The sequence below is a fragment of the Harmonia axyridis genome, chromosome 4 (assembly GCF_914767665.1).
Source record: "Harmonia axyridis chromosome 4, icHarAxyr1.1, whole genome shotgun sequence".
Taxonomy (NCBI): Eukaryota; Metazoa; Arthropoda; class Insecta; order Coleoptera; family Coccinellidae; genus Harmonia; species Harmonia axyridis.
Genome location: NC_059504.1, coordinates 47,152,643 through 47,167,310, shown reverse-complemented (window position 1 = coordinate 47,167,310; position 14,668 = coordinate 47,152,643). Strand labels below are relative to the sequence as shown.

Sequence of the window (14,668 nt, the reverse complement as noted above, 5' to 3'; positions counted from 1 at the left end):
AAGACATATTTCAGACTCCCCCGAATATTCTGCATCTGCACTGAAAGACTGGTTATTCTGTTTTCGTTGACTAGTTTTTTGCCTGTGGTGACTTTTTTCAAGCCCATAACATTCAGAAGATAACCAAGAATAATTCCGAAATAATTCAATTCAATAATTTCCTTTCCAATAAAGTCCATATTGTTTCCCATACAAGCTTTCTTGTATGGGAAACACTATGTGGAGCGCAATAGGCTCAATAATCAACTCAAAAGCTCCCAAGTGCTTTTTTAATTTCTTTAAATCTGTGTTCATATTGAAGTCTGTCAAAAATATTACATAACATTTCCATTCATACTTCTCAAAATTATCATTGAAATGGCTTAAAAAAAATCATGTAAAAAATGTATGGGTTTCATGTAGGTCCATCAGATGCTGCGAAAGAAAGAGAGAATGATATTTCACAGGTATTTCAAGTAGCAATTTTCACACAAATGTTTCCAGAAAAAGGAGTGTATTTGTGGGAAAAACGATTGATTGACACCATTTAGTGAATATTTCAGGAAAGGCCTTTGTCATCAAGAGATTCAAAATTTTTTGGGCTTTCGATAGCAATAAAGAAATCACTCAATGCATCTTTACTGGGCTGGAGAAATCGTACAAGTCCAGAGGCAGATGATATCGAAAATAAATACCCAATATTACTTCTATTTCCTGATCTTCGGAAAAACCCAGTAGATATGCGCGCCATCATAGAGGGAAATTTATCTCCAGAAGAAATTACAAGAAAATTGGTTGGAAAGAAAGCCGATTTCACGCATTTGAAAAAATCCAGGCGACAAGTAATATGTTACTACTTGGAAAAGTGTCATACATTTTTTTCAAAAAACTTTGTAAACTACCCAAAAAACAACAAATTTCACGCAAAGAATTATCATTTCTGCCTTACCTCAATTATTAACATATTTAAACAATTTTGAATGAATTATCATATAATAAAACTCTATCAAGTCTCTAAGGAAAAATAAGGCCCAAATAAATGCGTGTTTAACATACAGAAAATTTCTTCGGAAAATTACTTTGAAATTTTTTTTTTTCTATACAAAAATCCCATGAAAATTTAAAAAAGGCTTGAAACAACTCATTCATTATTCGCAAAATTCCAGATAAATAACAGGTTGAGTGCTTCTAGAATAATGAAATCAAAATCTTTTTCAGGACTACACTTATGAAGATCATTTACCAACAATTTTCGAAGAACATGTTTTTTTTGTCAGTGAACATAAACACCGAGGAAACTTGAAACTATGAAACCACAAAAAATAGATCACAAATATAATTGATAAATAAAATGTACACAGTACTCCAATTTCTCAATTATAACATAAATATCTTCTTTTTATAATTATTTACATTGTGCGTTTCATCTATCAAAAAATTTATCAGTTTCACAACAAAATCCATCATTAATCTACGGAAATATTTCATTTAACAAATAATCCATGAGATCTTGTTGATTGATTACAAATATTACAAAACATATTGATAAATGACTGTTGACAAAAAAAACTTAAGAAACATAAGGAAATATTAAAATAGGAGTCAGATAAGGTAATTAACATTTATTGCTCAAAATATATAAAAGGCAATAATAACAAAAGTTGAAATGAAAAATTGTATTGCATTCCATTCAAAATTTATAACTGAATTCAACAAACAGCTGCAACATTAATCAAGATTTTGCTTTCATTCTGAAATTTCCTTCTAGTTTCAGCAATAGCAATTAAGTAGAAGGAGAGAGGTGACATAAGATAAAGACAGTGAATAACATCAGGTACATGAATAGGTTTCATTTAATCAATTGAACAGTTATATTTAGCCAAAGCTACATGGAAGAATCTTACTAAAAAGGGAACACAATCATGTGAATGCTCAGTTCAAAAAACGAAATTAGAGATATTTCTTCTTACAAATTACCGATTTTTATGGGGTTTCCACAAAATTTTTTCAAACAATAACTACATTTTAGTATTTCAATATTTTTAATTTTCGAATGGAAAAAAAATAATTTTGGTAACTTTTTGTTTGATGACAACAATCTAATTTTGTGGAAATTTATAAAAGTACTTTCTTTCGATGAAGTTGGAATTATTCTTATATTCTCAACTTCTATTGGTTATTCAATCATTCTGGCAACACTTAACATTATTTTTGTCCCTACTCCTATGGGCAAATATTGACAGATCACGAGAATGTCACGGAGTTGTGTTCCCTCTCAAGTTTATGTGAAATAAATATTTAGGCAACACAGCAGTCATTCTACATAATCGTAAGATGCGCACACACCGGAAAAAGGTATGTGAACAAGAATAAAGTAACCAGAGAACTGTGCTAGGTACAATTAATGAGTGCTAGTTTACATACACATAAGTCATATAATTTGGTCTTATAGTAGTCTTTAAAAACACCGAAACACTACTCAACTTTCAAATTAATCATTACTGTTTAAATGTTCAAATGGAATTTGAAAATCATTCTTCAATGCTCTACAGAAAAAATCATCTCATTTATGGAACATAGTTATATACGTATTAACAAATTAACATTAAATGTCCCTAGCACCAAGCATGAAGAAAAATATACTGGAATTCCTATGTTCCAGTTTTTGCATTTGAACTTTTTATTACAATTCCTAGAAGAACACTTTGCAGAAATTCATTACTATATTACTGATTGATTCTCAATACACAGATCAACTGTAAATTGAAAATATTATTTATAAATTAATCAGAAATTTTCAAATTTTTTTCTTTCTTAGATGACCTGTTGCACTGATAAATCTTACATGATTTCTATTGGCAAAGAAAATTTTAACATATATCAGTACAAAAAAAAATAATATTGACAAGTGTTTTGTGCAGGGTGACCCATTTTAAAAGATTCACTGAAATAACTCCTTTGGAAGAATCTGGTTCCAAAATGTTTCAAATGAAGGTTTTTTAGGCTTCAGGGTGTCATCGAATGCAGACCTTCAATGTGATCTTGGTGTTTGATTTCAAATTCAAGTAGGTTTTTTAGTACAAAATATATTTTCTTGCTCATCCTTCGTAAAAAAACTATGAACATTTTGTCCCTTTTTATCTTTTGTTAAAAGCTCCAGATGGTTGATTAAAACATCGATTAACGAAAAAAATAATTTTTATTTAATGGATTCGCTCCTTACTTGGCGGAAATGCATTATAAATAAAATAAAACAAAGACAATTTGCCGCCTGGGATTTCCAAACTATCAGAAGAAATTCAATAAAGGGGATGAGTTTACATCTGTTTGTTCGTTCAACAGAATATTTTGGGTATTATATCTGTTTATTTCCAGGGATTCTAAGATTGTATCTTGTTTTGTAAGTTATTGCATAATTGAATTTTGTCTTTAGATATTTAGCATTCATTTCGGAAATATTCAGTTAACAAAAAAAATTTTGTATCAATACTATAATTTACTATGGGGTATGTTGGACTTAAAGCTTGCTTTCCTTGTTTAGTAACAACAATTAAATAATTCAGTGGAAATTACTTTTTTATTTTATTTGAAAAGATAATACTGAAAATTTTTTCTGATATCAAGCACAATCAACAACAAGTAATAAAGAAAAAACTACTCGACCCTTAACTAAAACTCCAAAATTACGGAATATTTGCATTTGATGACTAAGACTGAAGACTAAGTAACTTCTATTCGACACATTTTTTGATTAAGACTCTTCCCAAAGAGTTATTTTAGTGGATCTTTCAAAATGGGTAAAAAAAATTTGTATACTGTTTCAATGTTGTTTTTGCTGATTCTCCTAGGCCTCTATGAAAAGCGTAGAGCTTGTATAAGGTAGGAGAATCGGAGAAACAGTGCAACAGGTCATGATGAAATTTTCATGTATTCTATGAATGTAGCAGTATATATTATTTTGAAAAAGTTTTTCTCAAAATTGGTAGATTACGTCGAAATATAAGTATCCTCTAGTAACAATAAAATGTACAATGAAATCTGTCTTTTGGAGTTAGTACTATGCTTATTATGTAGTAACACTAAAACACCTAACAATTCAGTCGATTATTTCTTTTAATAAGTACTTTTCACAAAATAGTTTTTTCTGCTGCCTTGAAAACAATATATCCATAATGAATTTGAATAGTTTTTCAAGTGAAAGATATTCGACCAATTGGGACCCAAAATAATTTTCAATGTAACAATAAAAAAAGACTAAAGAGGATTCAAAACTGAACAAAACTTATTTTGAATAAATCCTCAAGTATAGCATCAATACCCACTTGGACAATATTTTCAGGTAAGCCATCATCATTTGTCTACACATAGTTATTGTCACTTGAACAATAAATTCATCCAATTGAATTTTTTTAAACCATTAGCTATTTTGATTTTCACAAAAAAAAAAACTTTTTTTGGGAAAATTTTGTTTCATTTGAATTATTCTTCTAATCAAAAATAGAGAACTTAAAAAATATGTCTTACAAATTTATTGCATCGAAAAAAAAATTGAGCAAATAGACTAAAAGCTACCAAACTAAACACTAATTCCAATTTACTTAAAAATATGACTGAAAAAATAGCTGAATAACACGATGATGTAATAAATAAAATGGCAGCTATCATTATAGTTTTCTATATCCAATGAATCAAGATTCATGAAAATAGCAATTTTTTCTGGTTCTCGTAAAGATCTACAATCGAGCACAAGAATGTATAAAAACTCCATACAAATACCTAGAAAGCTGTTGTCCTAACTTTTATATTGATTGTTTCCAAAGCTTACCAAGAATTGGAAATATTCACAATTATCGTTTTCTTGGCCAGTCAAGGACTTCCTTGATGCACCTAATAAAACCATAGGGCATATTGAAATTCAATCCATTACTCAGTAAATGTCATTGCGATTTCATGCTGACTAACTTCCTGCTTCTTACTCTAACTTCTTGCCTGGTATTGGTGTATTCGAACCAGAGTACATTGGGAATTAATGTAGTGTCTCGTAGAAGTAATATCTCTGATATTCTCCTGAGAAATATATGAATTGGTATAAAGATATCGGTTTAATGCCTTGTTAACTAACTAAAAAACAAAATTACTGTACTTACCAAGAAACAATTTGTGGAAATAATGGTGTAAAGACCATATAAGTCAATGCAAACCATAAAGTTGCAAAAAGTGCTCCTACTATAGATCCTATCAGTACTTGATAAAATGAATGGTACTGTAGATATGTTCTACTTATACAAACTAGAAGAGACATAATCACTGAAGAAGACAAAATGAGTATTTTTGACATTGTCTCTATTATATTATTGTTGTTCATATGATGCAGCCTGAAACATAAGAGATGAATGCGAGTACTAAGTGGATTATTCAACATACCTTATAAATACAAAATAAATAACATAAGTAGTGAAAAACCAAACAAATTGGGCATGTGAAGAAGGCATTCCATATTCAGTGTATAATGAATTTCGAACCATTGGACGAGCCTCACATATTGTATGTTTGAGAAAATAATTTAATAACTCATTGAATAATGTTCCCAAGAAAAATGTTATCTGAAACGACATGATTAAATTTTTATTCATAATAAGTTTGAAATTTGCTTACTGTGTGTAAGTCTCTTCTGAATAATATTAAACTAATAAATCCAGCACCAATTCCAAAAGGTGCCAGGCTGATAAATGCTAAAAATTTCCCTATCAAATCACCTGGAAATAAAATGTTATGGGTAAGCACATTATGTACTACAATTCCAAGTTTGTTCTTCACATATTAAGGGCCTTTTCTTTACCTTTAGGATATTCAACTAGAGTTAGAGAAAGAGGTACCCAGTGAATACCATCATTGTTGTCTAATTTAAGTATATAATTTTCACTTTCCCCCAATGTAGCCATTTTGCATCTTTCCTTTCTTACAAAACGCGAAGCAAAATGTTTTGATGATGTCAGTTCCCTTTGACCTTTGACAGGTTGACAGCCAGGGTAGTGAATACCAACCCAACATTACCAACATAACAAAATTAAATTTTGTTTTCTTAGAACTACCTTCCACAAGTAGTTCGTTTTGTTTAACGTTTTTATTACCTATTTCGTTCAATTTGAAATATTTTGAATCCAATTACAAATCAAATTTCAAAGTTTTCTTTTCAGTTCTTTGTCGTAAGCTCTAAAGTTGAATCAAAAATATGGATAGAATATTATTTTCCTTCAAATGAAATACCATGGGAAATGGGAATAAGAAGCAGAGAAATAATTTATTCTTTATTAAAATTGCGTATGAACAGTGTAAAACAATTAATATAATATGTGACTGTATAGCTTCAATGATTTACGTATTATTTCAACCAATTTTGAAGATGTACTATAGAGGATCAATGCAAAAATGGCATAAGCTTTGAAGAAAATATCATTTTATAACATTCAATAAATCTTTAAAATTGGAATTGAATTTCCGAACAAATATACAGAGATGAACTCACAAATTTTATATTTTTAACATGAAATACTACGATTAATGAAACTTTTTCAACAATACCTATATTTTAACTGAAAAAAATTTAAGAATTTATGACATAATTTTTCGATCATACTTATGTTTCAATTTTATACAATTTAATACTAACAAGTGGGTTCAATACAACAAAATGAAGAAAAGACATTCAGCGTTACAAAAAAAATCTTCTACTTTTTACAATTAAGTTTCAGAATATTGGCACTATAGTTTGTGAAATCATGTTTTATTGAACTTTATATTCCAATTGTTTCCTATGTTTAAAAAATTGTGTCTTAAAACTACCAAAATTCCCTGATTTATTGAATATTCTGAGAATTAATACAAACTTTAGCAGATATTCAAAATCAACAAATATTCAAACTGTAATAGAATAAATCCCTTGAATTGATAGCACCTATTTAAACTATATTTACACTGATAAATATTCAGTTTTTTATAACAATTTGCATATTGTTTCATAGATTTTCTCAATGTAAAACAAAATAGTACAAGAAAGTAGATACACAAGAATTGTGAAGTGTTACTATCCCATAATATTCATTCTGTTAATTTTATTATGAAGGGTTGCTTATATTGAAGTTGAATATAGCCAATCATCAGATTTTATTTAATTTTTTTCTGCTCCATCGAATAGGAAACAAATTTTCAGTTCTCTTAGTTGGAGATTTCATAAGATTTTTATTCATTTTGGAATTGAATGGATGAAGCATTAATTTTCTTTCTTTAGATAGACACATTCACAATATTTATTGCTTAATTTTGTGAAAATCTATGAAAACTCAGTCGTTTGCGTTATCATAAGCTCTAATTTCCTCTACTTAATCTACAATACGATCGGTTATTTCAACTATATTCACGCTCTTTTAGTTTTTGGATCAACATTATTTACATTGTAGGTTAAAATGAACAACAGTGCTTTGCAAAATGCGATATAGTAAAGGCAAATATCTCACATGATTACTTAATTATAGTTTTATAAAATCTATTCAAACATAATCTGTCACTCATGCATTCGTGGGTTTAGAAAAACAATCAATTTCGAATTGTACGATCTCAGTTGAAATTTTTTTACTCCGAAAAACTGAACTTAGTTCTCGATTTTCAAAGGGTATAAGATTGTTCGATTCGTAGTTAATGATCATTTTAACAGTTGATTGTCGCAGAAAATGGATTTTAATTCATTTTTTATGCCGAAAGAATTATTGGGTACCTATAGGATAAGTATACATGAAATTTGTAATTTGAAAGGTTTCCGATTATTCAATGAAAAAATTCGGTTTTATTATGATTATTTCTCAGGAATTATTGTTGTATTTGTCCAACTTCTAAGCGAATGAACAAGACTCAGCAAATAAATCAAAGAAAATTTATTCGAATTATATTCAAATATTCATATGCCTTTTCAGTAAAATAATTATTAGATAGGTTTCTATCGGTTCCTGTGAAATTCATTTCCTTAGATGATATTTCAAAAATACACTTTGAATCAGTCAAGGGCGTGGACCTTTTTTTTTTCTTGGGGGGGATACTCGAAAATTTTTTTTTGACTTAACGGTAACCCAAATCTGTAATATGAGAAAGAAAGATTTGATAATGAAGTTTGAACCGAAAATTACTCGAAATAATAGCATTGTTTTGATTACCGATTCGATTGTTCATACCATTTGATTGTTCCTAAATTGAAGGTACTAAGAAAAATGAAAATTCCTTGAATAATTTTAAGAATAAAAGGTTCTCTACATGGGCTCGCAAATGCTTTGTTTTCGAGTTAGAGGGTGTTTCTTGTAGTCCTACTTTTTTGTGATGGTTATGCCTAATAGTTTATCGAATTACTTATTTATTCATCACAGCTCATTGAATATTATAATAATTTGAATTTTCCTGAGGATGACTGAAGAACTATTTGACAGGAACCGACAAGGAACCATAAAGTGTAGTACTGGACCAGAGTTTCTTTTCACATTTTTCTAAACACCAAAAAAAAATTATCACCCTTAGATTTGCATTCAAAATTAGCATATCGCATGATGAAAACTTCAAAATGGAATATCTATACCAAATTTAAGTTAAATATTCTTCAAAATGATCCGAGGAATCAGTCATTTTTGTTTGCACCTCCAATTTGGGAACACCCTGTATAGTCAATGCAAAACTGATGTCTTCACAAATAAATTGCAATTTGAATGAAACACATTGAATTGTAAAACACAGCACAGACAATTTTTCGATGCGAATAACTCAGTTCAGTTCTTTGATAACTGCATTATTGAAATTACAGATGGTGAAACAAGGGGGACGCCGACAAAACGGGTAGATAAATGAAAATAATGAACCTCGGACATAGACGTGCTCGTAGTGCAATAAAAGTTATCATCTTGAAAGCGATAATAAACTCATAAACCGTAAAAAGGTCCGATTTTTTGCTGCCGGGTCGATTTTACAGAATATTTCCCTCCTGTCAAAAATTCTATGTAAATGGAGAACAATTATCGGAAATTACAGCGATAATTGCATTGTAGGAAGCGAAACAGCCCTGCGATAATTGCACTGTTCATAGATGCATAGTTTCTATGCATCTTACACGGTTCGAATCTATGGCAATTCCATTCCACATCAGTTTGACAAGTGATGTAACAGTTTATTCGGGAAATATTCCCCCGAATTACACTCGTGCATCAAAATGACCGGATAATTTCGCATTCCAGCGTGTTGCCTTTGAAAAACTGCATTCGGTCATTTTCATTTTTAGAGAAAGAGCCCTCCACCTTCGGTGTCGGGCTCTTTCTACAAAAATTAAAATGAACTCATGCAGGTCGATTTTACAGAAGAGTAAAAAGAGTATTAGTTCATTTTATGGGAAAATTTTCGTTCTTCGTCTTTGAGAGAACTCTGAAATTTTATATTTTGTAAATCTTGGGGGGGGGTTATTACCCCAGTATCCCCCATTTCTACGCCCTTGGAATCAGTGTATCTATAGTTAAGTTAACAAAAGTAGTAGTATTAAAAGAATAACGAATTGAATATTGGTGATAAATTTAGAGGAAATATCGAAGAAACATTTTTATTAAATTGTTTTGAATGATGAATAGGTACCTACCTACAGTATAAAATTCATTGCCAAAGGTAAGTGATTAATCTCCAATTTAAAAACTGATAAATTGAAGTTCAAAATATTTATGACCATTGTTATCTTCTTAAAAATTATTACTTATTTATAGTCCGGTAAGTGTGTAAAAATGAGGCTGATATAAATTTCTGAAGCCAGCGACTTCTTCTGCAAATTACATCAGAATAAACACTTGAATTACACAAATTAATTCATTTGCTGAGTTTGTTCCCAAATTCTTCCTGCATCCAATTGCAAAATTCGACAAATTTCCGTATTCGTGTTGTGATTTTTAGTTTTGGCACGTCAACTTTATTTCTGCCTTAAATTTAATACTGTATTATACAATCCTATCAGTTATTCAGAGTATTGTGTATTTACAATGCACACACTTTATTTTCTCAATGTTATAGCCTCACCCTCTAGATTTTGAATATTATCACCGATAATTTGATGACTGATCGAAATGAACCGATTTCGACAGTCAACAGCGTATTATCTATAATATGCACAACCATTCATTTTACATTGGTAACTGATTGAAGCGATTTATATAAGCTGTACACAACAGGAATAACAAGTGTTCAAAATTACGATTCTTGATGTTTAAATACAATGGTGTGATGCATATTATATTAAATCTACAAATAGTGCTTCCATTCTGTGCAATTTCAATCGACTTCGGTTGAACATTGGAAGTTTAGGTAAAGTCTACTTGTTTTAATTCTAGGTACAGTGTTCCGAAAAGCACGATGAATTCTTGAAACGCCATGTTTGAAATACATAATTGAAATGCCTTTTGCTATCAGAAATGAATATTGTGAATACCAAGTGCTCAAAAGCTCTTAAGTACACGTCATTGATTTCATATTTGATTTTTTAGACACTAGTATACAGGGTGTTTCAAATTAAGTCGGCACCATAGCTAACTCCGTTATTATTGATGCTACGATGTCGGTTAAATGGACAAACTAGCAGCATTTTTAGTGGTCTATTCACTGTTTACTTCTCGATGCCGAAAAAAAATGACAGTCGCGTTGTCAAAATATTTCATAAAATGATATTTTTTTCAATGGAACACCCTATATTTTTTCATTCGTAATAACATTCTCAACAACAAAGCTCATATCACCTTTCTTCCTAAAGTGGAAAATGAGCGACTTATTTTGAAATATTTATTTCTCTAATTCTGTGGTTATTCCGTTTATTCTTCCACATCTTGTAGAACAAAATCGTGCGAGAATATATCAGAAACGCACAGTTTTCATGGTTATATTTCATTATTCTATGTTGGTACTCCGAACTTTCCGCCACGGCTTTATCTGTCAATTCATCAATTTGCCTTAAAGAAATCAGTTCTGCCAACCAACATTTTTCAATGCAAAAATCACTAAATTACATTTATGGAAATATTTCATTAATTTCAATGAAAATGCAATGAATTAGAGAAAATAATGTATAATACTCGTATAGAAGGCTCATTCTACCACTCGTTCATTCCAAAACTCGCCACTTCGTGGCTCGTTTTTGAATTTTGAACTCGTGGAAGAATATCAATGCCTTCTGCACTTGTATTATAAATAACTATTCTTTCACCAGTACAAAAAATTTATTTGTTTTGGCGAATAAACCTCATGATTGTCCAAACAACCATTTTTTGTACTTATACGAATGACAATATTTTGTTAATAATAGCAAAATGAGACAGTGAAAAGAAAAAAGTGAGCTGGGATGTGAACTCGTGAAACCTGTGATCATCATGTAGCACCACTCAATCGACACCACTAAGCTATTGATATTAATAGACAAAACGATAATTTCCATCTTAAAGCCATTCCGCTAGCCGCATTCATTTTGTGAATCAATAGTGTCAAAAGAAGGGCCCAAATATGTGTTCAACAAGAAGGCGGTGTTTTTGACCATTTACTCGATATTTTATAGCGCTTTATCAAATCCGTTTGTTATAAATGATTCCTATTAATACAACTGTCTTATTTTCACCTTTACGAAAAAAAGTCAAACGAGCTTTGTTGTTGAAAATGTTATTACGAATCGAAATGCATGAAAAGATATAGGGTGTTCCATTGAAAAAATATAATTTTATGAAATATTATGACAACACGACTGTCAATTTTTTTTCTCGGCATCGAGAACACCACTTAAAAAGCTACTAGTTCGCCCATTTAACCGACACCGTAGCATCAATAATAACGGAGTTAGCAATGGTGCCGACTTAATTTGAAACACCCTTTATACGAACGTTTTTTACACTGATACGATACAGCTGTATATTTTGGATTCTATCGTTGTTTTATTGTATCTTTCTCACCGGGTGAAATATAATTTAGGAATATGTTTCGAATTTTCTCTTTTCGACCATTGTCAAGCCAAAATAACTGTTAGATGCTGCAACATCTACCTAAAGACAAAAAAAAAACATATTTGTATGAGGAGAGAATCACAATAAACAAAGCGACGCCCGCTTTCAAGAATAGGGGGGGCCAAGGAGAGGCCAGGATATTTTAAAGGGGTTTTAAGATTTTCAGTTCCATCTTGTTTACGTTGAATTTATATTCTATTTTTTTGCTCATGAGATATTTCAGGGGAACAATCAAAATTTAGGGGGTGTTCGGCCATCCTCTGGCCCTCTTTAGCGTCGCCACTGCAATAAAACATCGAGAAGACACCAAAAGATATTGCTGTATGGTATTAGTGTGTCTGAAGCTGTATATATGTCGACATACAAAATTTCTGAAGAAAATGATGAAAATGACATACTTGTCATATTCGGTTTAACAAAGATGTAATGTTCTGTTTTTAGCTCAATCCAAGACACTTCAAAAACTTACATAGGCTTGAGGAAGAAAACTTTCCGAATGATATCTACTGGTTACCTTTTTATTATGGTTATAGGAGAAGTATTTTGTTTTTATGGTATTCGAAACATAAGAATTAACTTCACACTTTTCCTTTTGTGTTCCGAAAGAAGAAAATAAAATATTCAGAGGTCAGGACTACATACAAAATGTAAACTCAGAATTAGTGGTCATCAAAAATTAATTTCCGTATTCTTTGATCAAAAATATAGAGTTCAAATCATTCATATTCGAAAAATATTTCTCGAAGGAACATCTGACATCACATATATCCTAGCAGGCTCCTCCTTTATAAACAAATTGAGACGAGTTAAAAAAAACTTCCTTATATTCCATGGCAAAGGGAAATATGGAAATTGTGCTAAATATGAGATATCTAGATGTAATTATGAGAAAAATATTTGAAAACCCCAAATTCGATGTGTTGAAGAAGTACATAGCAATGTTTTCTAATGTCATACAAAATGTACCTAAAAATTGGAATGAAATATACAAAAATATTTCGACACCTATGTGAGTAGGATAATACACATATTCTCAATTGTTATACAGGGTGTTACGAACTGAGTGCGAACGTCTTGTTTGTACAACTGCTTCGCTAAAACATGCTCTCAGAATGCTATTCGACAAATTCTCTGCAATTTCAAAAAAAAAGTTTTTCTTTCCACTTTTGGAATCGTGTAACTTTTCAAGGAAATACCTGAAATAATTTGTTTACATGAAAGACCCCTTTGATTATCGATAATGATTCACCTCTTTAAACTTTTGCACTTATATGTTAACACCCTGTATAACAATTAAGAGTACCTGTGTGTTTTCCTTCCCACAAAGCAGTCAAAATATTTCAATTTTCAGCTACATTTCCTGTGACATCTTAAATAATTTCTGCAATATTTCCCTGATAATCACAAGAGGGTATCTCATCTTGAGCACAATTTCCATATTGTCATGTGATGAGATGATGGGAAATTTTTCAACTGGAATGACTCGAAAATGGTTCATTTTATCGAGTTGCAATTATAGTGTTATTTCTATGATATACTTTTTTTTTATGTTCTGGTTCCCACGAAAGGAGATATCCTGTAATGTTCATCGTGAGAACCAAGGGAAAAAAGGTAGGAATTGGTCTTCTTCTTGAATTTATGAAGGTTATATGCCTCGGGGAACACCTCCCTAGGCAATGTGTTCCAGAGCCTTGCTGTTCGTTGGATGAACGAGTCTTTGAAAAGAGATGTTCTGCAGGTCTCCAACGCGACCACAAAGGGGTGTGAAGACTGAACTTGACGGGTTAACCTCGAAGAGACTGCCAAAGGAGAAACGATTGTTGATATTTCAGAAGAGCATAGCCCATGAAAATATCTATAAAATGGAGACAGATCGCTAACTTTTCTACGTTGTTCCAAAGTGATGAGCGAGTTTGAAAGCGAGGCATCACCGATGAGACGAATTGCCCTTTTTTGGACAGAATCCAGCAGTTTCAGAACATGCTTAGGTGCCCCACTCCAAACATGGGAACAGTATTCCAGGACAGGTCGGATCTGTGCCTTATAAATCATAAGTAGCTGACTGGAAGTGAAATAGCTCCTAGCACGAAACAGAAAACCAAGTTTTTGGGATGCACTTTTGGCAATTGATCTCACGTGATCTTCCCAAGAAAGGTTATTGCTGATAGTGATACCAAGCATCGAGATGGATGACTTCAAAGGCACAGTTACTCCTGACAAGCTTATGTTGGGCATTCTGAGATCGGCCTTTCTAGAGAAAAGACATATTTGAGTTTTGTCTGCATTGAATTCCACCAAGTTATTGGATCCCCATTCAAGAATTATTGCCAAGTGTATATTTATGTTATTAACATTTCTTCCTCGTTCGTTACTGATTTGGTGGGCTGGTATTGGCGCCCTGGAAGAGAAGGCGGTATGGAGGGTACTATCATCCGCAAAACTGTGTATTGGACATGAAGTTGCTCCCAACAGATCATTGATGTGAAGTAGAAATAGTGTTGGTGCTAGAATTGATCCCTGCGGAACACCAGAATTTTATATAGATGACTTTGAAATTCAACAAGTTTTCAGGCAAAATCATTGCTAACAAAAAGTTGTTGATGATCCCTCTCATATTCAATATAATTTTGATTTTTTCGGAA

At 31.4% G+C, this 14,668-nt stretch overlaps 2 protein-coding genes across 3 annotated transcripts; one reads left to right on the top strand and one right to left on the bottom strand.

The window, feature by feature from the left end:
• The first annotated feature begins 298 nt into the window (after positions 1-298).
• Positions 299-1,391, top strand: LOC123679197. Of its 2 annotated transcripts, none has more exons than XM_045616634.1 (3): positions 299-446; positions 543-821; positions 1,198-1,391. In XM_045616634.1, exons 1-3 carry the CDS (start codon positions 384-386, stop codon positions 1,288-1,290), a joined length of 435 nt encoding a protein of 144 aa, XP_045472590.1. In that variant the 5' UTR covers positions 299-383; the 3' UTR covers positions 1,291-1,391. The 2 variants fall into 2 exon arrangements, with proteins under 2 accessions (XP_045472590.1, XP_045472589.1); XM_045616633.1 differs by having other exon boundaries at positions 1,186-1,391.
• A 195-nt stretch (positions 1,392-1,586) lies between these two features.
• Positions 1,587-6,004, bottom strand: LOC123679196 (dolichyldiphosphatase 1-like). Its single transcript, XM_045616632.1, has 5 exons — positions 5,819-6,004; positions 5,635-5,735; positions 5,404-5,582; positions 5,127-5,354; positions 1,587-5,046 (listed from the first exon to the last, which is right to left on the bottom strand). The coding sequence occupies exons 1-5, from the start codon at positions 5,919-5,921 to the stop codon at positions 4,917-4,919; spliced, it is 741 nt and encodes a 246-aa protein (XP_045472588.1). The 5' UTR covers positions 5,922-6,004; the 3' UTR covers positions 1,587-4,916.
• Positions 6,005-14,668: the final 8,664 nt, after the last annotated feature.

Coding starts and splice junctions, on each gene's coding strand:
- LOC123679197 (XM_045616633.1), top strand. CDS start 384: ATGTATGGGTTTCATGTAGGTCCATCAGATGCTGCGAAAGAAAGAGAG. Junction 447..542: donor GAGAGAATGATATTTCACAG/GTATTTCAAGTA, acceptor TGAATATTTCAG/GAAAGGCCTTTGTCATCAAG. Junction 822..1,185: donor TGAAAAAATCCAGGCGACAA/GTAATATGTTAC, acceptor TAATGAAATCAA/AATCTTTTTCAGGACTACAC.
- LOC123679196 (XM_045616632.1), bottom strand. CDS start 5,921: ATGGCTACATTGGGGGAAAGTGAAAATTATATACTTAAATTAGACAAC. Junction 5,583..5,634: donor TCAGAAGAGACTTACACACA/GTAAGCAAATTT, acceptor ATGTCGTTTCAG/ATAACATTTTTCTTGGGAAC. Junction 5,355..5,403: donor ATTTATTTTGTATTTATAAG/GTATGTTGAATA, acceptor CTTATGTTTCAG/GCTGCATCATATGAACAACA.